Genomic DNA, 23,001 nt, shown 5'->3' with positions numbered 1-23,001 from the left:
TACTTCTTACTTTTTTTATTATTTCATCCATGATGAGGTTGAACAATAGAAGACTCAAGGAATCTCTGTCTTATCCCATTGCCAGCTTCAATTGGGTCAGTTAGTTCTTCTACTTTTACTTTTATTGTGCTTTTCTGGTAGATATTTTCGATCGTTTTCATTATTCCTAAAGGTACCTCTCTTGGGCAAATAAATGGATAATGTCCTTTCGAATGCCCCCTTAAGGGGTTACATAAGTCTTGCGGGTAAAAAAGTGACTTTTTAAAAAATATATATCTCGAAAACTAAAAATTATTATTTTTTATTTATAATTGGCTTTGGCATAAACCAATTAGCCAGACCTATTTTTTATTTATAAAATATAAAAAGGGCATTTTTTATGATCCAATATAAATAAATTAATTGTTCAAATTCTCACACCCTAGGATAAATGTTATTATGTTAGTAAAATTTGTGTTTCTGTTTATTGCATTTTTTTATATGTATATTTTTTAATTATATTTTTTTGATTTTTTTTTAATGCTTTATTTATGTAGTCTTTTGTTTAGTTTTAATTCCTTTTTTCATTGTTTTTTTATTTGTTTATCATTATTTTACTTTTTTAACATATTTGTTTTAATTTTTTTTTATTTTTTATGTTAATTTTTTCGTGAACACACTTACAAAAATATTTTGTATCGCAGAATTGCTTCCAATGGTGTTAGTTTTTTACAATTTCATTTTGCAACGAATTATATTTATAATTGGAACATGTAAAAGTATAGTACTTAAGGTACTATCAAAAAAAAAATTCAGCCAAAAATATTCATTTTTGTAGAGTTGACTGCAATTTGTCGACAACAGCCGTTTTTTTGCGGTGGGCAGCATAACTAAGTCCAGTCTCATCTGAAATCAAAAAGTTTCTTGTAGTTTATGGAGTGGCTAGTGAATGAACGAAGGAATTAAAAAAAAATGAAATTTGAAGATTTTACATAGTTTAAACACATTTTCGACCCCAATTTTTCTCATTTTTTCAAAAATGACCATTTCTAAAGTAGTTTTTTTTATACAACAAAAACGACTTCACCTAATAAAAATTCCTTCGTTCATTCACTAGCCAGAGGTATAAACTACAAGAAACTTTTTGATTTCAGATGAGACTGGACTTAGTTATGCTGCCCACCGCAAAAAAAGGGCTGTTGTCGAAAAATTGCAGTCAACTCTACAAAAATGAATATTTTTGGCTGAAAATTTTTTTGAGAGTACCTTAAGTACTATACTTTTGTATGTTCCAATTATAAATAAAAATAATTTTTTACTTTTCGAGATATAATTTTTTTAAAAGTCACTTTTTTACCCGCAATACCTATGTAACCCCTTAAGGTACACGAAACATAAATATGCCGATATGTTGTATTCTAATGACTTGTATTGAACCTGCCTCTTTATAAATACAGCGTCGGTGCTTGATCTTTCCGACCTATAACTGTCGATAAAGATAATGAAACACATTGTAACATTTAAACATTTTACGTAAAAAAATATTATAATTTAATTAGAATATAATTTAATAGTGCTATCCGCACCTGAAGAAAACACCCAAGGCTGCAACGGATGGAACTGTACTCCAAATATCCCAAAATCATTAAACGAATCATGGTCTTGTAATCGTTTCAAAGGAACTATCAACGGATTCTGCAGCAGGTCATTATAAACCATCCCATGAGACACTATAAGACTTCGATCATCTGAACCAGAAGCAAAAAGTGGATAGTGTTTGTGGAAAGCAACGCCTCTCACTGCTGTACCATGTAGTCGTAAGGTCTGGTAAGGTTTTGTGCTCAAATCTAGATCAAACCACAACATTTTTCGATCATAAGTTCCTACCAGAAGATTGTCTCCCAAAGGATGAATGGCCATACATGAAATCCATTTGGAATTGGTTAATAGTTTCTTCATCATAGTTTGTTTGACTAAATCATAGATTCTCACGTGCCTTTGTGTTGCTACGAAGAGGTAAGGTTTCGTAGGATGGAAAAGAACGCATTGCACAAGACCTTTAGACTTCGTAAATGGCAGTTGTGACCTTCGTTTGGATATTTGTGATATAATAACAGAACGATTTTGTCCATCTGGCATGACTGTTGCGAAATAATCTCCCTTTCCGTGCCATGATACTTGAGAAACGTCTTTGAAGTGTTTTAAATTTAACCTAATGCCACGTTTGTATTGCTCGTCGTCAGTTTCGGACCATTGGACAGCAGTGCGGACTCTTTCTGGGATAACCACATCTGATTGTGGTACTTCTTGCAGTACTGTATCTGTTTTGCTGTTTACTACAAAATCACCTAAAACAAAAACATTTATGTCAAGTTCTGTATTAGGTCTAAATAACAGTGAACTTGCATAAAATTTTAAATTTGAAAAAAATGGTATAAATCACAACAGAACATAATTTAGAACCTGTATCAAAGATACATGGCCCCTAAAGACGACTAAAAATTCAACTTATACCAGCCACCCCAAAAGGCGTCGTAACGTCACGGGGTTGTATGTTTACATTCTACACCAATTGTATATATAATTTTAAATTAGACATTATAAACGTCAGTAAAAAATACAGTTATGTGACGTTAAAAGTGTTTTTGATCGTTTGAACTATTCATAGAAAATTTGTACTTTTACAAAATGGTTTTATTTTCAATAGTAAACCTTCTTTCCTTTCCTTCAAAAACTGTATCAACCTCCAATCTCAACAAATTGGTATATATTATTACAACGACATACGATAAATGTCATTAGAATATAAATATTTTTCCTTTATTCCTCCACAACGAGCTGGCCAAATACCCAATAGGTGGAGACCAATAAACTAAAGAGGAAGAAGAAGAATATACGTAAATATAACCATAAACGGAACCACATAGTTCTTCTTCTTCTTCTTTTTTGTTTTTGGTTTCGCTGCAAGGCGATTACCAGCACGATTTATAAGCGATCTTGACGTAGTCTGGCTCTAAGCCATACCAAAATCGCTGACTATGTTCTTGTAAGGAAGCTTTTGATGAGGTGTGATGATTATAATTAAATGAGATTAATTGGGTCAGGTTCAGTATGATTAAAAATTAAAACATAAATTAAATGACAAATAAATAGCAACATAATATAACACGGATACATATAAACAGTTGAGCCTTGCAATTTGTAAGCTTATTTTGTTAATTGCTAGAAGACGCATTGCAGTTTATAAGCTTATTTGGTTAATTGCAAGAAAACGCATAATTACATTGACTGATTCTTCCGTTAAAGAACTTAGAATATTGTATATAGAGAGCGGTGTTTTGAAGTTCATGGAAATAAATTTTGTGTATATATCAAAATTAGGAATCACATTAATCGGGCATTCAAAAAAGATGTGGTTTAGATCCTCGAGACGACCACATTCACAAAAAGGATTATCTTTTATATTCATTTTATACAGATGTTGTTTTGTTAAACAATGGCCTGTGCGCATTCTAATGATGGTGGTAGTGTGTCTTCTATTTCTATATGGAAAATTTGAATACCAAGGTTTTGTAGGAAAGAAGTCTTGAATTGTTTTGTATTGCGAAGTCTTCTTCTGGACTAAAGATTTCCATTTTTCTTGGTACTCATTGGCTGAAGATATAAGTTTCTTTGTTTTTAGGGCCCTTATATCTGCTGAAGCAGATATGTTACATGTTTTAATATTGGTTATTGCATTGAGCGAATCAGAAAATATTATAGCTTTCTTTAGATGTTTTGTAGTTGCGACTTCCACCGCTTGATGTATTGCTATACTCTCTGCTTTGCTTATGCTTAGAGCTCCAGGAAGTCTCGAGGAGAAATTATAATCAATACTCGGGATGCATATCCCAAAACCTACCCTTTCTTTGTTTTTTGAGGCATCAGTATATATAAAGGTATGGTCTTTCCCATATTGTTCAGTAGTCATAAGGAATTTTTCTTTAATCATCGGGTCATATTTTTTGATATTACAATTTAGAGTTGGAAGTGGATTCATTAGTGTATCATAGTCTAATTCATAGCATGGAAAATTTGGGCTTTTGTATATTTTTTTAAAATATGGAAAAAAATATTCTAATGCCGAAACCAAGTATGGTACATTATGCCTTGTATAAAAATTAGGTTTGTTTATAAGTCTTTTACGTATTTCAATTAGGAGTAATATTATGGGATGATTCTCAATAATGATGATTTTACTTAAAAATTTAGAGGCTAACAATAATCTTCTATGTTCTAGGTCCATTTGGGCAGACTCTGCCAAGATTGCCAAATTTGGTGTAGACTTCATGCACCCCAAACATATCTTAAGTCCCTCAAAAAATACTGCATTGAGTTTGTTGTTGCATTTTTGTGATATTGTGTTGAATAGGAAGGAACCATAATCGAGGTGAGATCTGATCAAGGCATTAAAAACCATTAGGGGTGTTCGTGGGTCAGCTCCCCACCAGACTCTACATATACCACATAGTTAAACTCTGTGACGTCACGGGTCGTTTGAACTATTTTAAAATAAAGAAGACTTTAAATTTGCACTTCTAAGTTATTACGAGTTTTTGAAGCGTGAAATTTTGGAAATCTCATTTTTATACAAAACTGAACATTATTATGTAATAAAAAAAATGTGCAAGTTCCCTATTGTAGTTAAATTATCTTTCAATACCAGGAAGGATATATTTATACTAAATTTACAATCAAGATGCAGTAGAAATAAACCAACCAAGACACGTTAATACTAGGAGCACTCCCGAATCATAATTTACAATGTATAGGTAAACTTTGGAAATCATGATTTGGGATCCCAAATTGATTTACAATGTATATACATTGTAAATTATGATTCGGGAGTGCTCCTAGTATTAACGTGTCTTGGTTGGTTTATTTCTACTGCATCTTGATTGTAAATTTAGTATAGATATTTTTTTTCTCCATAATTTCAGCCAAAGAACATCATAAGCGCTTCTAAATATAACAGGTCTCCCTCCACTGGAATTATATATTTCGACGGTAGCATTTATGATTATTCTGATATTTAAACCCAACAATACTTAGATGACCAATTATATGTATTGAATAGGCACACATACCACTGGGACTATACTTGAGGAATACAACTCGATGATGAACTCAGATATTATGATGACACCACCAGAACTAATTTTCACTGAAAAGATTACCACAATACCACGTAGAGAACAAAAAGTCCCAAATATTAATGGGTATTTAATATGGTTCATCGATGGATATAAAACTGGCCTGAAATCGGATCAGGAGTTTTTTGGCAGACATGTCTATAATAAATCTTATAGCTTGGGTTAATATACTGTGTTCCAGGCTGAAGTTTTTGCCTTGGTGCCTTAAAGCAAAGATAGTTAACATTTATATAGATAGCCAAGTGGCTATTCTGGCAGTAAAAAACCCAATCACCAAATCAAAACTGATGAGGAACTGTAAAGATCTTATCAAGAACCAGGCAAAGGACGAAAAAGTGTCTTTAATATGGGTGCCGGGTCATCAAGGGGTGCGTGGGAATGAACGAGCAGATTAGCTGGCAAACCAAGGCTCGAGAGAAATCTTCATAGACCCGGAACCATTATGTAGCACGCTACAAAAAACGAGGTTCAGAAGATGCTGATAAGGAATCACCAAAAGAAGACAGCCAACAGATTTACCCATTCAGACTAAGAAAATAATCAAGAATATTGATAAAAAACTCTCAATGAACTAATGCGAAACGCGCAAAAAATGCGAAATGGAAGAGACTACCATACATATCCTATGTCTTTGCAATGTGCTAAGTGATATAAGATAGGAATTCATTGGTTATACCAACGAGTAAACTGCTGGCCTTCGTTGAGGCCACAGAACTTACCGAGTTTGATGGAAGAAACCAGTTATGGTTCAAAGGAATTGCGATCAAGTGCCAGCAATTAATGAGTCTTGTCTGAAGAAGAGCTAATATATACTTACCAACATTAGGATTGATTATCATAACCTCCTGTCCAGATGCAACTAAGATGAGTGATAATGCAGCGTTTGGACACCATTCAACAGATCTGACAATATTATCAGTTTTTATCGTTTTTAGACATCTGCCAGTGTTAACTTCCCATATCTTGACAGTGGTATCATCTGAGCCACTCAGTAGATATTGGCCTGTTTTATCCAAGCTAATAGTTCTTACCATATCAGTGTGACCTAGAAATTATAAAAATTATGATTTATCGCCAACCGTCACTAAAGTCATTCATTATTGTACTGATTTGACGCCATTTGCGGCAATAAAGTAACACTTTATTGTACTGAAAGAACAATTTTACTTTACCTGCCGCGATTAATCGGAATTGAATGTAAGTGGTCGATGGCAGTAATCGATTATTTATTTGAATTATCTTAACATTTATTTGCTTTATTTATTAAAAATATTGTACCAAATTTGCGATATTATCAATTACATTTATGTCAAAAAGTGAAATTCTGTAGTATTTTGTAATTATATTCATATAAAAAATATTATCCGTAGAAAAAATATTTTCTGCAGATAAAATAAATCTGAAATATTTCTTGTAATTATATTCATATAAAAAATATTATCCGTAGAAAAAATATTTTCACATATTCGAAAGGCTACTATTTTACTTTACCAATTTATTAATCATTCAATATTGACAACTATCGATTAAAAATAGAAAGCAGTCATCTTGAAAAACTTATCTGTCATCACTGTCATGAAATTATTATTACGTCTAAAATTTAAAAAGTTATTGAATTGTAAATTGCAAGTAAGTGTTAAAACCAATATCAAATTACGCCCTAGAAATAGGCGAAGAACTTCCCATGAACTTCCTACCCATTTCGGATATTGATATTATTAGTAGACACCAAAAAAAAAAAAAAAAACTTGGCAAAGGTATTATCGAAATACGAGAACTGGTAGTAATTACAAACAAATGCGACCTGAAATTCCCATTAAAAGATGGTTTCATTTGAGTTGATGGTTTTCATAAGAGTTATAAATAGATTGAGATGTAATCATGCTCTTACCCCCCTTCATATGTACAGTCTGGGTCTCACAGAGTCACCTAACTGTGAGTGTGGAAAAGAAGGTAATCTACTACATATTCTCCTCGAATGTTCACATCAATCAGTAAATATAAACAAATTTTATGATAATCTTAATATATTAAAAATTCCACTTCCCGTCTACCTGAACAATTTGATATTTTCTGAAGATATTAATATATTAAAAACAATTTACGAACATATCAAAAATTGTAAATATAGATTGTAGCAATAAAATTTACCCTGTATTTAAGAAATTTTGTTAAAACAAAGCAGGCATGTTTGTTAAAACAAAACAAACATGTTTGTTTTGTTGTTATTTTGTTTTAAATCCTGTAGATTTAAGTAATTATTGTATATTATAATTGAAAAAAGAAAAGAACAAAAAAAAGAGAAAAAGAAAAGAAAAAAAAAAAAGAAAAAAAAAAACAGAAAAAATAAAAAAAAGCAAAAAAAAACTAAGAAGATGTAAACCTCCGCGAGGATGAATCGGGTTTACGTCTTAGCGTAGTAAAAAAAAAACAATTTATAAAAAATAACAATAAAAAAAATTAATAAAAAAAAACAAATTAACAATATAAAAAAAATGCAAAAAAAATACAAAAAAAAAATACAAAAAAAAATGAACAACCACAACAGAGTATTATTTAGATAATAACTGTAGATAATAATGTTAGTTGGTTATGTATTTAGAGTTAGAAATACAGAAAAAATTCCTCTGATTGAAAAATCAAATTTGTTTGTTTTTAAACTAACAAAATGTCTGGCTAATTGGCTCGGCCAAGGCCATCAAATTCACTAAAAAAAAAAATAAAATTATGTTGGCGATAAAATTTTGTATGCACCACGTCAGTAAAGACTCTTTATCGAACTCGTCTGTTACTCGCCTCGCTCGCTCTTCTCGTAATATCAGACTCGTTCGATAAAGAGTCACTTTACCGACTTGGTACATAAATAACTATTGTTTAAATCACTCTTTTATTTATTAGATCAAGATGCAACCGAACAGGTATCACCCTCTATAGGCTATTATATCATCATCATCATCATCAGATTTATACCATAGGGCTTTTCATCGATTTTCATTTGTTTCGAGCTTCTGTCATGTGTCACATAATATTAATATATCTACGTCATACGTCTTTGGTTTGTATCATGGTATATACTAATAACGTATGCCGTAGATATATTAATATTATGTGACACATGACAGAAGCTCAAAACAAATGACTGTGAATGAAAAGCCCTATTGAAAACATTTATAAATTTGCAGTAATAGTAAAAGTGCAACCACTTTCATAGTCTAAGATCCGAATAGGAGGTCAAAATGTACCTATCTGCTTGAAGGATGAAACATTTTTTTAATTAAATTTCATACATAGACAAATATTTCTAACATGGGTTGCCTATCAAAATCGTGTCGTAGCTATCCTTAAGGGGGGGGGGGGCGAAGGGCCGAATAGCCGAAGGGCTATTTTATTTTTAAATTAAATAGGCATATTCAGTACAATTCATAGATTACCCAAGAAAAAATTCAAGGAAAAATACTGAAAAATAAGCCAACGGTGGCAAATTTTTAAGACACCTCAAAATATAATGAATTTTACGGTGGACATCAGAGCTTATAATTGAATCATGGTAAACAAAAAATTCAAAAAGATTTTATTAGCTTATGAGTTTCTCGAGGTAACGCTGTCAAGTTTTTTTAGTTTTATTTAATTTTGACTTTTTGATACCACTCAGAAGTCAAAACAACTTTTTTTGTAAAAAAGGGTGAAAACTAACATATTTATTATTGTTAAACAAAAAATAAGCATACAACAAAAAATATCTCGACAGCTTTACCTCAAGGAATGTCCAAAGAAAATATATACAAAATTCCAGGTGTGTCGGTCAAGTAGTTTTTGAGCTAAGTACAATGTCTACAGCCTTTGAAAAATGGAGTTTTGAGGAAAACGAGTTTTAAGTATTGTCAACTTTTATTTTCAATTTCTTTTTTGACTTTCAAATCGTAAAATGATGCACCCCGGAATATCTTTTTGAATCCCGGAGTAATTCACAAAAGAAAATAAAAACAGCTGTTGACCGTTGTTCACTACGTTCAACATGCTGGCGCGAACCTGCTGCAAATCGAGTCGAAGCTAGCTCTATTTAACACTATCTCCGTACCTCCCCACATTTGACTCGTTTTATAGCAAATTCGTGCCAACGCGCTTGAGCGTAGTGAGAAACGTTCAACAGCTGTTCTTATTTTCTTTTGTAAATTACTCCGCGATTTAAAAACATATTCCGGTGTGCATTACTTTACCATTTGACAGACAAAAAAGAAATTGAAAATAAAAGTTGACAATACTTTAAACGCGTCTTTCTCAAAACTGCTTTTTTCAGGCTGTAGACATTGTAACTCAAAAACTACTTGACCAATTCACCTGGAATTTTGTATATATTTTCTTTAAACATTCCTTGAGGTTACGCTGTCAAGATATTTTTGTTTTATCCCTATTTTTTGTTTAACAATAATAAATATGTTGATTTTCACGCTTTTTTGCAAAAAAACTCTTTGTTTAGATTTCTGAGTGATATCAAAAAGTCAAAATTAGATAAAACTAAAAAAACTTGACAGCGTTACCTCGAGAAACTCATAAGCTAATAAAATCTTTTTGAATTTTTTGTTTACCATGATTCAATGATGAGTTCTGATGTCCACCGCAAAATTCATTATATTTTGAGGTGTCTTTTAAAAATTTGCCACCGTTGGCTTATTTTTCAGTATTTTTCCTTGAATTTTTTCTTGAGCAATCTATGAATTGTACTGAATATGCCTATTTAATTTAAAAATCAAATAATTCTACCAATCTTTCAAAAAAAAAATGTGTTTGGAATATTGATTTCAACCCCTTCGGCCCCCCCTTGAAGATAGCTATGACACGATTTTGATAGACAACCCATGCTAGAAATATTTGTCTAATTGTCCCTTGCTAGAAATTTAATAAAAAAAATGTTTCATCCGGCAAGCCGATGGGTAGGTACATTTTGACCACCTTTTCGGATCTCGTACTATCACTATTACCATTGTTTAAAAAATAATAGTTGGACAACGCAATGAATTAATTTGTATATGACCCTATTCATAACACTCCAACTCGCATACATATTAAGAAAAATAAATATATGGAAGAATATAAATAGTTAGAAATTTAATTAATGATGTCATGCTACTATACATTATACATGGGTGTCCCAAAAGTAGTGGAACGGTCGAATATTTCGCGAACTAAACATCGGATCAAAAAACTGAAAAATGCGTGTTTAATCATTTTCAAAAATCTATCCAATGACATCAAACACCAACCCCCACTACACCCCCTGGAGGTGGGGTGGAGGGTAACTTTAAAATCTCAAATGGAAACCCCTAGTTTTTCTTGCAGATTTGGATTCGTTGGGTAAAAGTAAGCAACTTTTATTCAAGACATTTTTTCGAACTGTGGATAGATGGACCTATAATTGAGAAAAACGATTTATCCTGATACCATAGGTAAATTATAGAAACGGTCTAATATCTCGAGAAATACACTTCCAAATGAGAAACCAAAAAAAAGGTTTTTAATAATTTTCGAAAACCTATCGAATAACACTAAACATGACCCTCCAACCCACCCCCTGGAGGTGGGGTGGGGGATAACTTTAAAATCTTAAATAGCAACCCCCACTTTTTATTACAGATTCGGATTTGTCATGAAAAATTAAGCAACATTTATTCGAAACATTTTTTAGAATTGTTGATAGATGGCGCTTTAATTGGAAAAATACGATTTATTAGCGCCATCTATCAGCAATTTTAAAAAATGTTTCGAATAAATGTGGCTTAATTTTTCATGACGAATTCGAATCTGCAATACAAAGTGGGGGTGGCTATTTAAGATTTTAAATTTACCCCCCACCCCGTCTCCAGGGGGTGGGTTGGAGGGTCATTTTTGGTGTTTATCGATAGGTTTTCGAAAAATATTAACAACCTGTTTTTTGGTTTCTCATTTGGAAGTGTATTTCTCGAGATATTAGACCGTTTCTATAATTTACCTATGGTGTCAGGATAAATCGTTTTTCCCAATTATAGCGCCATCTATCCACAGTTCGAAAAAATGTCTTGAATAAAAGTTGCTTACTTTTACGTAACGAATCCAAATCTGCAAGAAAAACTAGGGGTTTCCATTTGAGATTTTAAAGTTACCCCCACCCCACCTCCAGAGGGTGTAGTGGGGGTTGGTGTTTGGTGTCATTGGATAGATTTTTGAAAATGATTGAACACGTATTTTTCAGTTTTTCCATCCGATGTTTAGTTCGCGAAATATTCGACTGTTCCACTACTTTTGGGACACCCTATATAATAACATGTCATCATTAATTCAATTTCTAAAAGTTGCGACCCTGACAGAACTGGTGGTGACATCTGGTGACTGTCTCAATTAGAATCAAACAAATTTATTCATTGCATTGACTAACTATTCTATTTAAAAAAATGCTATTACTGTAGCAGTTTGTGATGTAACATAATATATTGTCTACTATCGTTTTTATATTTTTTTATTTTAGTAATATTTTGTATTTTGACAACGGCACCCGATTTGGGCGTCGAAACGTTAATAAAATTATTTTTTTCATTTTAATTGTGGCTTATTTCCCATATAAATAATTAATCATAAAAATGCCACAAGGAAATAGCTTCAGAACAATACTATCGTTTTGAACAACTTTACAGGGTGTAACAAAAATACAGGTCATAAATTAAAGTACATATTCTGGGACCAAAAATAGTTCGAATGAACCTAACTTACCTTAGTACAAATATGCACATAAAAAAAGTTACAGCCCTTTGAAGTTACAAAATGAAAATCGATTTTCTCGAATATATCGAAAACTATTAGAGATTTTTTATTGAAAATAACCATGTGGCATTCTTATGGCAGGAACATCTTAAATAAAAATTATATTGAAATTTGTGCACCCCCTAAAAATTTTATGGGGTTTTGTTCCCTTAAAGCCCCCCCAACTTTTGTGTACGTGCCATTTAATTTATTATTGTGGTACCATTAGTTAAATTTAATATTTTCAAAACTTTTTTGCCTCTCAGTATTTTTTCGATAAGGCAGTTTTTATCGAGATGCGGCTTCTTTTATAATACGTTTACATACAACATGTATGGGGGTTTTGTGCTTTTAAACCCCCAAATGTTTGTGTATGTTTCAATTAAACTATTACTGCGGTACCATTAGTTAAACACAGTATTTTTAAAACATTTTTGCCTCTTTGTATTTTTTAGATAAGGCACCTTTTATCGAGATGTGGCTTCTTTTTTAAAATGGTTCAAAATATACCTAAAAATGTAAATCATAAATAAATTTTCATATTATTACCAAGTGTCCATAATCGTACTTAACCATATACAAATATGTGGTGGATTTGACAAATATTCAAAATATCTCGATAAAAACTGATTTTTCGAAAAAGTACTAAGAGGCAAAAAAGTTTTTAAAATAATGTGTTTAACTAATGGTACTATAAAAATAATTAAATCAGAACGTATACAAAAGTTTGGGGGGGTTTAAAGGAACAAAACCCTCATAAAATTTTTGAGGGGTTTCCAAATTGCACTATAATTTTTTCTTAAGATACTACTGCCATAATAATGCAACATGTTCATTTTCAATAAAAAAACTCTAATAGTTTTCGATATATTGGGAAAAATCGATTTTCATTTTGTAATTTCAAAGGGCTGTAAGTTTTATTATGTGCACATTTGTACTAAGGTAAGTTAGGTTCAATCGAACTATTTTTGGTCCCAGAATATGTGAATAAATTTATGACCTGTATTTTTGTTACACCCTGTATAGTAATGATAAATTTGGCCGATATGAGTGCTTTAAAGGTGACGTTTTTTCCTTCCCGTCAGCTACACAGAACGAATATTATAAAATATGGAACTAATAGTGAAAAAAATCATTTTAAACTAATCACATTCTGGTTAATGATTGGCCAACACACATTGTCGTTAATGATTTCTCTCATCTGTTTGATTATTCTGTAATACATATTAGAAATCAACGAATTATTAAAAAATATATAAAAACCTAAATTTTAAACGTTTCGTGAAGTCTTTAAGTGGTCGAGAACCAAAGTTATGGTTTCTACATATTTTCCTCATTTAGTTAAATTTTGAAAATTAGTTGAAAATCACAAAAATTTGTAAGTTTTCTTTTCATTATTCTTAATATATAAGATAAAACAAAGTTTGCAAATTATTTCATCAAAAAGTTGATAAATCCGCTCTAATGGGCTCAGAGATATAGCTCTTCAAATATAGGGAAAAAAGGCCATTTTTGACCTTTTCGAGGGACATATCTCAGGCCCAGGGTCACCTAGAGGGCTAATAAAATAGGTATAGGCTCCAATTTTATAATAAAAAGATTCTTACCTTTATATTCCAGAGCAAGAACTGTGGGAAATGGTTGTAAATCTTTTGGACTGGGTAATTTTGGTACAAGTGATTCTGGTTCGATATTCAGTTTCATTTTTATAGTTCTAGGACATAAGTAGAGATCCAAGCATCTTAAGAATCTCTCTTTGATAAACCGAGGATACGCTGGAACCTTTCTTAAAGAGTCGTATTTCTGAGGTATAAAATGAACCTTTCGTTTCCAGGGTGCATTCTTTAACTTATTCCATTGTTTAAGTTCTTTCTCATCAAATAGATATTCTGGTGGTGGATTGTAACTTTCAGCATGACCTGTAATTTATACAGTGGATTAAGCAATATTCATAAAAAATGTTTTATTAACTACATTCAAAGATTCGATAAGTAAGGGACATGAAAAATTATTGACTGTCCCGAAATCAAAGAAGATAGACTACAACCTCAGGAATATAGAATTTATACTATAAGCAGTGAATAAAAATATGTGTTAACCAGTGGCGGCTCGCGACAATTTCAGTTGGTGGGGCCTGGGCCGCATATAAATCTGACGAAATTACAATAAGAAAAATGAAGAATGAAAAACATGGCTCAAAAAAATATATACAGGTACTGTACTGAGCTGACCCAATAACACGCACACACAAATACTCGTACAACCCCAGCCTCGAGGGATATGTGTGTTCCAATGGAACAGTGGGGCCCACATGTCCGAAGATCAAACCGGTCACACTCCGTAATGAAGTGGTACCTATCTGACCCTCAAGCTATACCACCACCTCTCCCCATCGAAGGACATAACAAATGGGGAGACTTTGTACTGAATGTTACTTTGGATGCCCTAAGTAATGGGATATCCTCTTATTACTTTATGTGGTTAAGCCACCTGACTTTATGGATAGTTATAAAAGTTTTTCTCCATATTAATGACTTAGTTGTTGTTCGAATTACAACAATACTTAAAACAAGAGTGTTTGACTAGTGCATACTCCCAATTCTTACATAGGCATGCCAAACATGGACATTGACCAAAGCAAACATTGATCAAGCCAAATAATGAAAACACAAAGAGCCATGGAGAGAGCAATGTTAGGAGTAAAATAAAGCCAAAAGGCAAAACAACTGGGTAAGAAATAAAACAAAAGTCAAAGACGCAGGACAACATATAGCCAGGCTAAAATGGAGCTTCGCAGGTCATAACGCCAGACAAACGGACAATATGTGGAATACCACGATACAACAATGGAGACCATGGGCAGGAAAGAGAGCAAGAGGACGACCCTAGATGAGATGGGGAGATGATATTAAAAAGATAGGAGGAATGGATTGGAAACAGAAGCACTAAACAGAAACGAATGGAGGAAACTGGGGGAAGCCTAGTTTCAAAATTGGACGAATTAAAGGGCAAAAGAAGAACAAATGACTTTATTTTATTTATTACTTAATCTTTTATTTATTTATTACACCTAATCGTTTAATTTCATTCTTTTCCTCTATCCCTAACGTATAAAAAGGACTTTGTAATAAACAATAGTCTACATTGTTCATTTTAAATTAACGTTATCACACCGAAACAGAGTATTAACTACACAGAAGGGCCACACAAAACGGGCCCCTAAACATCTTATACAGCCTGCCTAATAGGATTATTGACGACAGCGAAGAACATGCAATACAGCCGGTACCTACGTCCTACGTGACTGCAACGACCAGTCAAAAAATAATACTGTTTGGAGCAAGGGCCAGGGTAAACGGGCCCATCGGACGGTTCTATGCAGCCAGTGCAGTGCATGGTGACAATTAATAGAGAAGACTTCTACTTAGTACGGTGTGTGAGTGTGCAATATATTATTTTTATATCACGAGTAAAACTATATGCATGAGCAAATAAATTATTTAATGCATATTTATATAAAATATTATATAATAGAATCGTAACTAAAAATTTACATATATTACATATTTTTTGGTGGGGCCCAGCCCCTCTGGCCCCTAAGGACGCTCCGCCAGTGGTGTTAACAAACAACTGTCAGATAAAATTGAAATTAGACGTGGGGTGACCTAGTTATAAAAAAAATATTTACCTAGCCCAAAGATTGTAGAATCAATATAGTTTATAATAGACCACTGGAGTTCATTACGGGAAAATATAAAATATTAGGGCACATTAGAAAAAATCTTTGAACACATATAATACCTTGAAGGAAATAAAGAAAGTTGAGAGCCTGCAAAAAATTAGACATTTCAAAAATAAAGATATGAATCGCACCAATAATCACAAAATATTGTAAACATAAATTATAAAATAATAAATAAAAATGAATAACCATTTTCATCTCATTGCAATACGAAGCTAAAGCCATCTTATATTTCAGTTCGTTTAGAGAGCACAACAAGCACCCTTACCGAACGGTTTCAAATCTCGCTTTTCATCAGATAATGCATATTTATGTTGCTATTCCTAAACCAAACTGAAATAATCCAGATGACTAGCCTCGTATTACAACTAACGAAATGGTCTAGTGACATCTGCCAGATACAAGTCAAAGTTTTCAACATCCAGGTTCCATTTTCGTTGGAATTTTATCCGCGCTGGACAGATGGGACGTGAATTGCAAATTATAGAATTCCCTCATCTTCCTAGCTCCAGCATCCGATTGGCTTGCATTTTTAGAAGCCACGGAGGTGTAATAACCAGAAAATGGTTCCAATAAAGTTTTTAATTTAATATTATTTTATATTTAATTAAGTTGAAAACTTTGACTTGTATAAAATAATACTAGAAAAGGGAAACTCAATTAAACAACTTTTACATCGTTACAATTAACTCTAAATATTTCATACCTGGCAATAAACGTTTTGGAGCTGATATATGTTTATATATTCTTCTCATTTCTTCTGCTTGGTCATCAGTCTGCCATAACATATAAAACTGAGGCTCTTTTTTGGCTCTAAGCTTCTCCTGTTCTGCCCTAGTTTTGATCCAACCCATCTTTAAAGCGTGAACTAGCTTTGATACTTGTTTTGCTTCATGTCTACTAGGAAGGAATGATCTTTTATGTTCTGGGAACTTTCTTATTGGCATTTGTTCCACTTCACTGGTGAACCATTCTATCCAAGGCTAAAAAAATATTGTATCTATAGTTTTGAAAAAGTATCAGAACTTGAAAATACTTTGTAGTAACCATAACGAACACAGGAAAAGAGATAGACAAAAGATTAATGAACAGAAGCAAAGCGATAGGGTTGCTAATTTCAATACTGAAAACAAAACATGTATCACGAACAACTAAACTGTGAGTGTACAAGACAGTCATCAGATCCACAATGATGTATATCAGTGAAAAGTTAATTATGAAACAGCAGAAAGAAAAGAAACTAGAAATCTGGGAAAGAAAGTTACTCAGAAAAATCTTCAGAGGAGTACAGACTACAGAGAATATTTTGGAGAAGACGAACAAATAAAGAAATAATGGGGATGTATGGAAAACCAATAATTATGGCACAAATATGAGCCCAAAGAGGGCTTTGGTGACTTGATATGAATGTCAGAGAATCGAAATAAAAAATACTGAAGGAGGGAGAAATGGGCAAAAAAAAAGAGGATGTCCAAATAAAAAATGGTTGGAAGCAGTAGAGCAAGTCTTGTCAGAAATAGATGTGAGAGAATTTAGAGAAAAAGTAAAAGAGCAAAAAAATATAGGGAAATAGTCCAGTTTTTGAAAGCATAGCCTATAAGGCCTATAATGCTGTTAATAGCAATAATATATCTTACAGCATATTCATCAAAGGTCACATCAGGTATTTTTTGAGCTTTAATTCTTTTGATTAAATTAATGTCATCTTCACTAAGTACGACATCTTGGCCTGTCTGTGGATCTTTAACAGTTCTCCAAAAGTCGGGATCTTCCATTTTTTTCAAGAAGGCATCAAGATGATCTCCTGTTTCTGGTTTTAATATTTGGTTACCATCCCAATCATATCCTACAAGAAATGCATAATAAGAAATAATTTCATATTTATTTGGCATTCATGTTAATGTAGCAATTACCTCAATGTACTCAAATTAAGTAATGTACAATAAAAAATTACTTATAAACAAAAAAAGTTGTTCCTTATAAACTCCTGGACAAAATTAACGCACCAGTTTAATTAATCTAAATATTTACAATACGATCACAAAATAAAACTAAGTTACATTGAAATAATAATAAACACCTACAAATAAGTCCAACATGACTTTATCATGACCTTAATTTGCCTTATTGTTCCGTTAAAAAATTGTTTTTTTCGGAAATGCGTAAATAAGCTAGCATAACTCCAAATTGCAAAAAGAAAAAAATCAGTAAAGTAACACAATAAAATGCATCTGGGTTAACACTAATACCGTATAGGCCCTCCTCTACTTCTTATGACTGCATTTATGCGTCGAGGCATGCTTGATATCAAATGTTCAACAATAGCTTGCGGAATATTCTCCCATTCTTCAATAACTGCCTCAATGAGTTGGTTGTGATTGGCAATAGGGGGTCTACGACTTCGAATCTTTTTTTTTTAAATAGTCCACTAGATGCTCTATAGGATTCATGTCCGGACTGTTAGGTGGCCACTCTAATAATGGAATATCAACATCATTTAGGTAGCCAATAACCTGTCGAGCCACATGAGGACAAGCGTTGTCTTGCCCGAATAAAAAATTAGGTCCAAGAAACGAAGCAAAACGCATTACATGTTCGACAATAATGTTGTCTAAGTAATAATGTGCATTCATAGACCTCGTACGTATGGGGACCAACTCCGTACGAGCTTCAAAACAAATTCCCCCCCAAAACATTTTAGAGCCACCACCAGAAGGTACTTTAGGAGAGATATTGCAGCTGGCAAACCTTTCTTCTCGACTTCGCCAGACACGCTCACGACCATCTGGAGCATTTAGGCTTACTCTAGTCTCATCGGAGAAAAGACCTCGTTTCCAATCATCGATGGTAGAATTTTGATGCAATCTTACAAAATTCAATCTCTGAACCCTGTGTTCTCTGGTAAGCAAGGGTTTTTGGGCCGGTTTCCTGTTGCTCAATTTTGCTTCATGTAGAATAGAATAGAATAGAATAGAATACTTTATTGGTATAGCTTTACAGCTGCCATCATAAAGATGGATATACATACACGTCAGATAAATTGGATGTAAACGTCTTCTAACTATTCGAGACGATATCACTACATTTCGAACATCTGCTAGTTCATTTTTTAGCAAATTGCTGGTGACTCCCGTCTCTGAGAGAGCACTTTGTCTCAAAAAACGATCATCAATTTGATTAGTGCAACGTTTTCGCCCTTGCCCTGGTCTTCGATGGTACGACCCTGTTTCATTATTTCATTATATCGCCTCACCTTGCCACTGATGCTGGAATGGTGTCTTCCTAACAAACCTGCAACGTATCGCATTGAATATCCTTCATCTAGGAGAGTCGATGCTCGCACTGCCTCCTTTATTGACAAATTTCTTTGGCGGTTCATATTTTTATTTGATTTTTATGCAAATGAACTTCCAAACATGCATGTGATGAAAAATATCACAATAAAAAGCTTGTTTCTCACAAGCACTTTGCTTTAATCGGCACTTTTTATGAAAAGTTTAACTCACTTTTAGTCTAAAACGAAGTTTAATACAGATTATTGTTAAAACAAGATTATTATTAGCTTACATAACAACTGTCACTTTCAAACAAGGTCCATAGGCAACTTGTCGTACAGTAAATTATCAATAAATAAAGATTATTGAGAGAAATATGAGTGGTGCGTTAATTATGTCCAGGAGTTTATATCGCAGAAAAATGAAAAATCATTAATTATGTAAACAAGAATCCTATAATGAGAAAAATTGATGTTGTTAAAAATTTTCACAAGTACATTGACCACAATTTCAAAATTTAAAGATAAAGAGTACCCACTGTTAAGGTAGACAAAATGCCCTCATTCCCACAATTAATTTTTTTTTAAGTTCTAGTGATTAAAAAATAAGATGCAGCACAATATTAACCCTTAAGTACTAACATCTTAAATCAATGGCGTAAACACTAACTAACCGCCTGACAGACGGGTTTAACATTTTAGTGGTAATTTTTGTTTTTGTTAAATATTTTAATGCAAAAAAATATCTCAATGACTTGCTGAAAGTATTGATTATCTAAAAAACATAGTAATTAATCTAGTTTTTCTGTATTTATTAAAATAAAAAACATTATAACAAGAATGGAAGGATTGTTTGTGTACCTTTTTACTCCTGAAAAAAAGTGTGGTAAAAATTAAACAAATTAAAGAATCTTAATAAAAATTTATAATCGAGTTAAACAAAGAGTAAGAAAAATGAAAATAAAAAGGTTTTTAAAAAATGTTAAAACAAAAAAAACTGACAGGTACTATATTTAGTACAATGCAGCAATGGTAGTCAGTGGCAACATTTTCATCACAAAATGATTCCACTTCGCTTATGTCGCCTTCTACCTCATCAAACCATTTCAAAAGAGTTTCGTCAGGGTGCTTATTCCCTTATTTGATGATTTTTTACGAACTGGGGCACATTATGTGTAATGACGAACAAGGCATAAACACTAACACCCTGTCTATTAGACGGAAATCACACTTTGAGCCTAAATATCTTTCGAATAACAACCTGCAGCAAATTGCCGAATTCAATACTACATACTAAAGAACAACCCAACTTGAAAAGTCATAAACGGGTGACCTTCAAAATTTTCTAGGAAGGGAAATATCCCACTTTCGACGAGCGATGCCGTCTGAGAGACGGGGTGTTAGTACTTACGGGTTAACCCATCAGAAAACCTATTTTTTAGGGGTTTCGGGGGATTTTTCCCATTTTATAGACATCAAAACAGATCAAATCAAGATTTTTTTATAGGTTATAAATGATTGAAGTAACTGAGTCCTTCAGAACATTTCCTTTTCACCCAAAAATTGGGCAACTCACCTTTAAACCTCCCAAAAAACTATGTTTTTCATGGTTCTTGCAGGGTTAATCAGATTTTTGAGATGGATACAACCTGAATCATTGTGTCTTCAATTCATATACAAAAAATATAATATGAAAAAGAATATTTTCTGGTCTCAAAGAAGCAAACAGAAAACCATTGTTTATACAAAAACAAGGTTTTCAAGGGTTATTCGGGGGGTTTTTACTGGATTTACCCAACTTTTCTTACCTTTCTACATTGGTAAACCATGTTTTCAGAGATGTTATAAAATAGCATGATATAATGTATTTCCCATATTCAGAGAAGCAAGTGATTTCTTGAAACACGGAAAAAACATGTTTTTAAGTTTTTGGGGATTTTACCGGATTTTTCATCAAAGTATGTTCTTGAGCAAACATGTTTTTATGGGGGTTTGAATGGGTTTCACCCAATTTTTGAACATCCTAAAGCACTTCTCAGTTACTTCAATTCATATATCTGGAGCTCTGAGGTAAACTACATTATGTCGACATAGTGTTGTTTTGAATAAGTTTCTTTAATCCACTTATTTTATTAGTTGGATTATACAAATTGGTTATATATTATCATTAAAATATGGTTGTTCTGAAACTATTTCCTTGTGGCATTTTTATGATTAACTATTTATATGGAAAATAAGCCACAATTAAATTGAAAAAAATAATTTTTTTAACGTTTCGACACCCAAAGCGGGTGTCGTCAAAATACAAAATACTACTGATTTTGTATTTTGACAACGACACCCGATTTGGGCGTCGAAACGTTAATAAAATTATTTTTTTCAATTTAATTGTGGCTTATTTCCCATATAAATAGTTCATCATTAAAATATGGTCATATTGTCTTTCAACAGGATTGTGAAGGTAGTACACCTTACAGAAAAATCTCGAAAAAATCATTCCACAGGTAACATTATTCAAAGTATCTGATAATCATATCATTATCATTGTTACTGTCCTTTCGGGAACAAAAATACTTATTAGTTTTCTCAGGATTCGAAAAAAAAAAATGCATTTAAAAAGCATTGGCCTGAAATTTTGCGTTTACATCATTAACATGTTGACGGACAGAACGTCTATAGACGTCTAATTTCGATTGATGTAATGTGACACAATGTCTATAGACGTTGCATTTTCCCTATTCTACTTTGCAAAATACATATAGTGTCACAACACTTGCTTATACATTTGATGCTACTGTCAGTCAACGTGTTAAATAAAGTTTTATAGTTAATTCTAAAAATCCAAAAATAACATTGAATTAGTGAAAAGAGGTGTTATGAGTTGCAATTATTATTGTGACATTGAATTGGGGGGGGGGGGGGGCTTGACTGTAAACAATGCTTTGACAACATGATCTCAATACAGGGCAACTACAGTGACACATAACTTTATGCATTATCGCTCATATAACAGCTCCCTTGTTTGTTGCCGGCATATGTAGCTATACAACTTTATATAAATCTTAGTGTCTTACCTAAATGTTTATATTCATCATACCAATTTGTGGGTATATTTCCAACAGTGTTCCTCACATCCTCTTCATCTGATGTATCATGCTCTGCATATTCATTGACAGTATCCTCTTTTGGTTTAATTGCTTTTCCACTAGATTTTAACAATTTCTTTCCATCTTTTTTAATTTCACTTGAAGCTTCATGTACGATACCATTTTGTTTTATGTCGCCCCCATCTATAGCCTCATTATCATCTTCACTATCTTCATCTAAATAATCACTATTCCCAGAATCACTATCCTCATATGTATCACTATCATCTTCGTTTACATCACTATCATCATCTTCATCTTGATCACTGTCACTTTCTTCTCCAGTTCCTTCGCTGTCTTCTTCATCGGAATCTTCTTCATCTGTATCTTCATTCCCAGAATTCTCCATATCATCATCTGTACTGTCATCATCACTGTTTATAATATTTAGTAGGTCCTAAAAAAGGTTGTGTATATATTTTAAATCATTATAAACAAATTTATTATTGTCATTTTACCTTAAAACTGTAATAATTGTAATAATAAAGTGTTAATTAGGCCTAATCTAAATTAATCTATATAATAAAAAACACATTGCATACCTCATCTGCAGAACCTAATTCTGTTGGCTCTGTAGCTTCATTTATTTTCCTTTTTGAGTGTGATTTTACTTCTTGATCTTTACCCATATTTATATATTTTTCATTTCAGTACATGTGAGAATTTTAAGTTTAAAAATATAGGTTAATTTGATGGCAAACCACAGAACACACGTCAACAATTATTTGACATGTGTTCTATCATGTGTTCTTCTTTCTTAAATTTGAGATACTCGATTAACGTTTAATCATCTTTTTTATCTCAATCTCAACAAAACGTCGTATTCGATGTGGCAACACTGTCCCCAGCTGTCAAATTGAGGGCCTAATTTACGGATTCTAGTATGACTTTTGATGG

General features: G+C 32.6%; 1 protein-coding gene across 1 annotated transcript; it reads right to left on the bottom strand.

Annotated features, from left to right (window-relative positions):
- Positions 1 to 1,490: 1,490 nt before the first annotated feature.
- Positions 1,491 to 22,836, bottom strand: LOC126888347 (ribosome biogenesis protein BOP1 homolog). Its single transcript, XM_050656517.1, has 7 exons — positions 22,647 to 22,836; positions 22,033 to 22,501; positions 17,322 to 17,530; positions 16,391 to 16,667; positions 13,550 to 13,861; positions 5,989 to 6,216; positions 1,491 to 2,327 (listed from the first exon to the last, which is right to left on the bottom strand). The coding sequence occupies exons 1-7, from the start codon at positions 22,731 to 22,733 to the stop codon at positions 1,531 to 1,533; spliced, it is 2,379 nt and encodes a 792-aa protein (XP_050512474.1). The 5' UTR covers positions 22,734 to 22,836; the 3' UTR covers positions 1,491 to 1,530.
- Between the last annotated feature and the right edge of the window lie 165 nt (positions 22,837 to 23,001).

The sequence above is a fragment of the Diabrotica virgifera genome, chromosome 7 (assembly GCF_917563875.1).
Source record: "Diabrotica virgifera virgifera chromosome 7, PGI_DIABVI_V3a".
NCBI lineage: Eukaryota > Metazoa > Arthropoda > Insecta > Coleoptera > Chrysomelidae > Diabrotica > Diabrotica virgifera.
This window is presented reverse-complemented; position numbering and strand designations above follow the sequence as displayed.

Excerpts from the sequence above, each read along its gene's own strand:
- LOC126888347 (XM_050656517.1), bottom strand. The coding sequence starts at position 22,733 with ATGGGTAAAGATCAAGAAGTAAAATCACACTCAAAAAGGAAAATAAAT. Across the intron at positions 17,531-22,032 it reads TGATGAATATAAACATTTAG|GATATGATTGGGATGGTAAC; the intron begins GTAAGACACTAA and ends CATTTCTTGTAG. Across the intron at positions 16,668-17,321 it reads TGACCTTTGATGAATATGCT|CCTTGGATAGAATGGTTCAC; the intron begins GTAAGATATATT and ends ATATTTTTTTAG.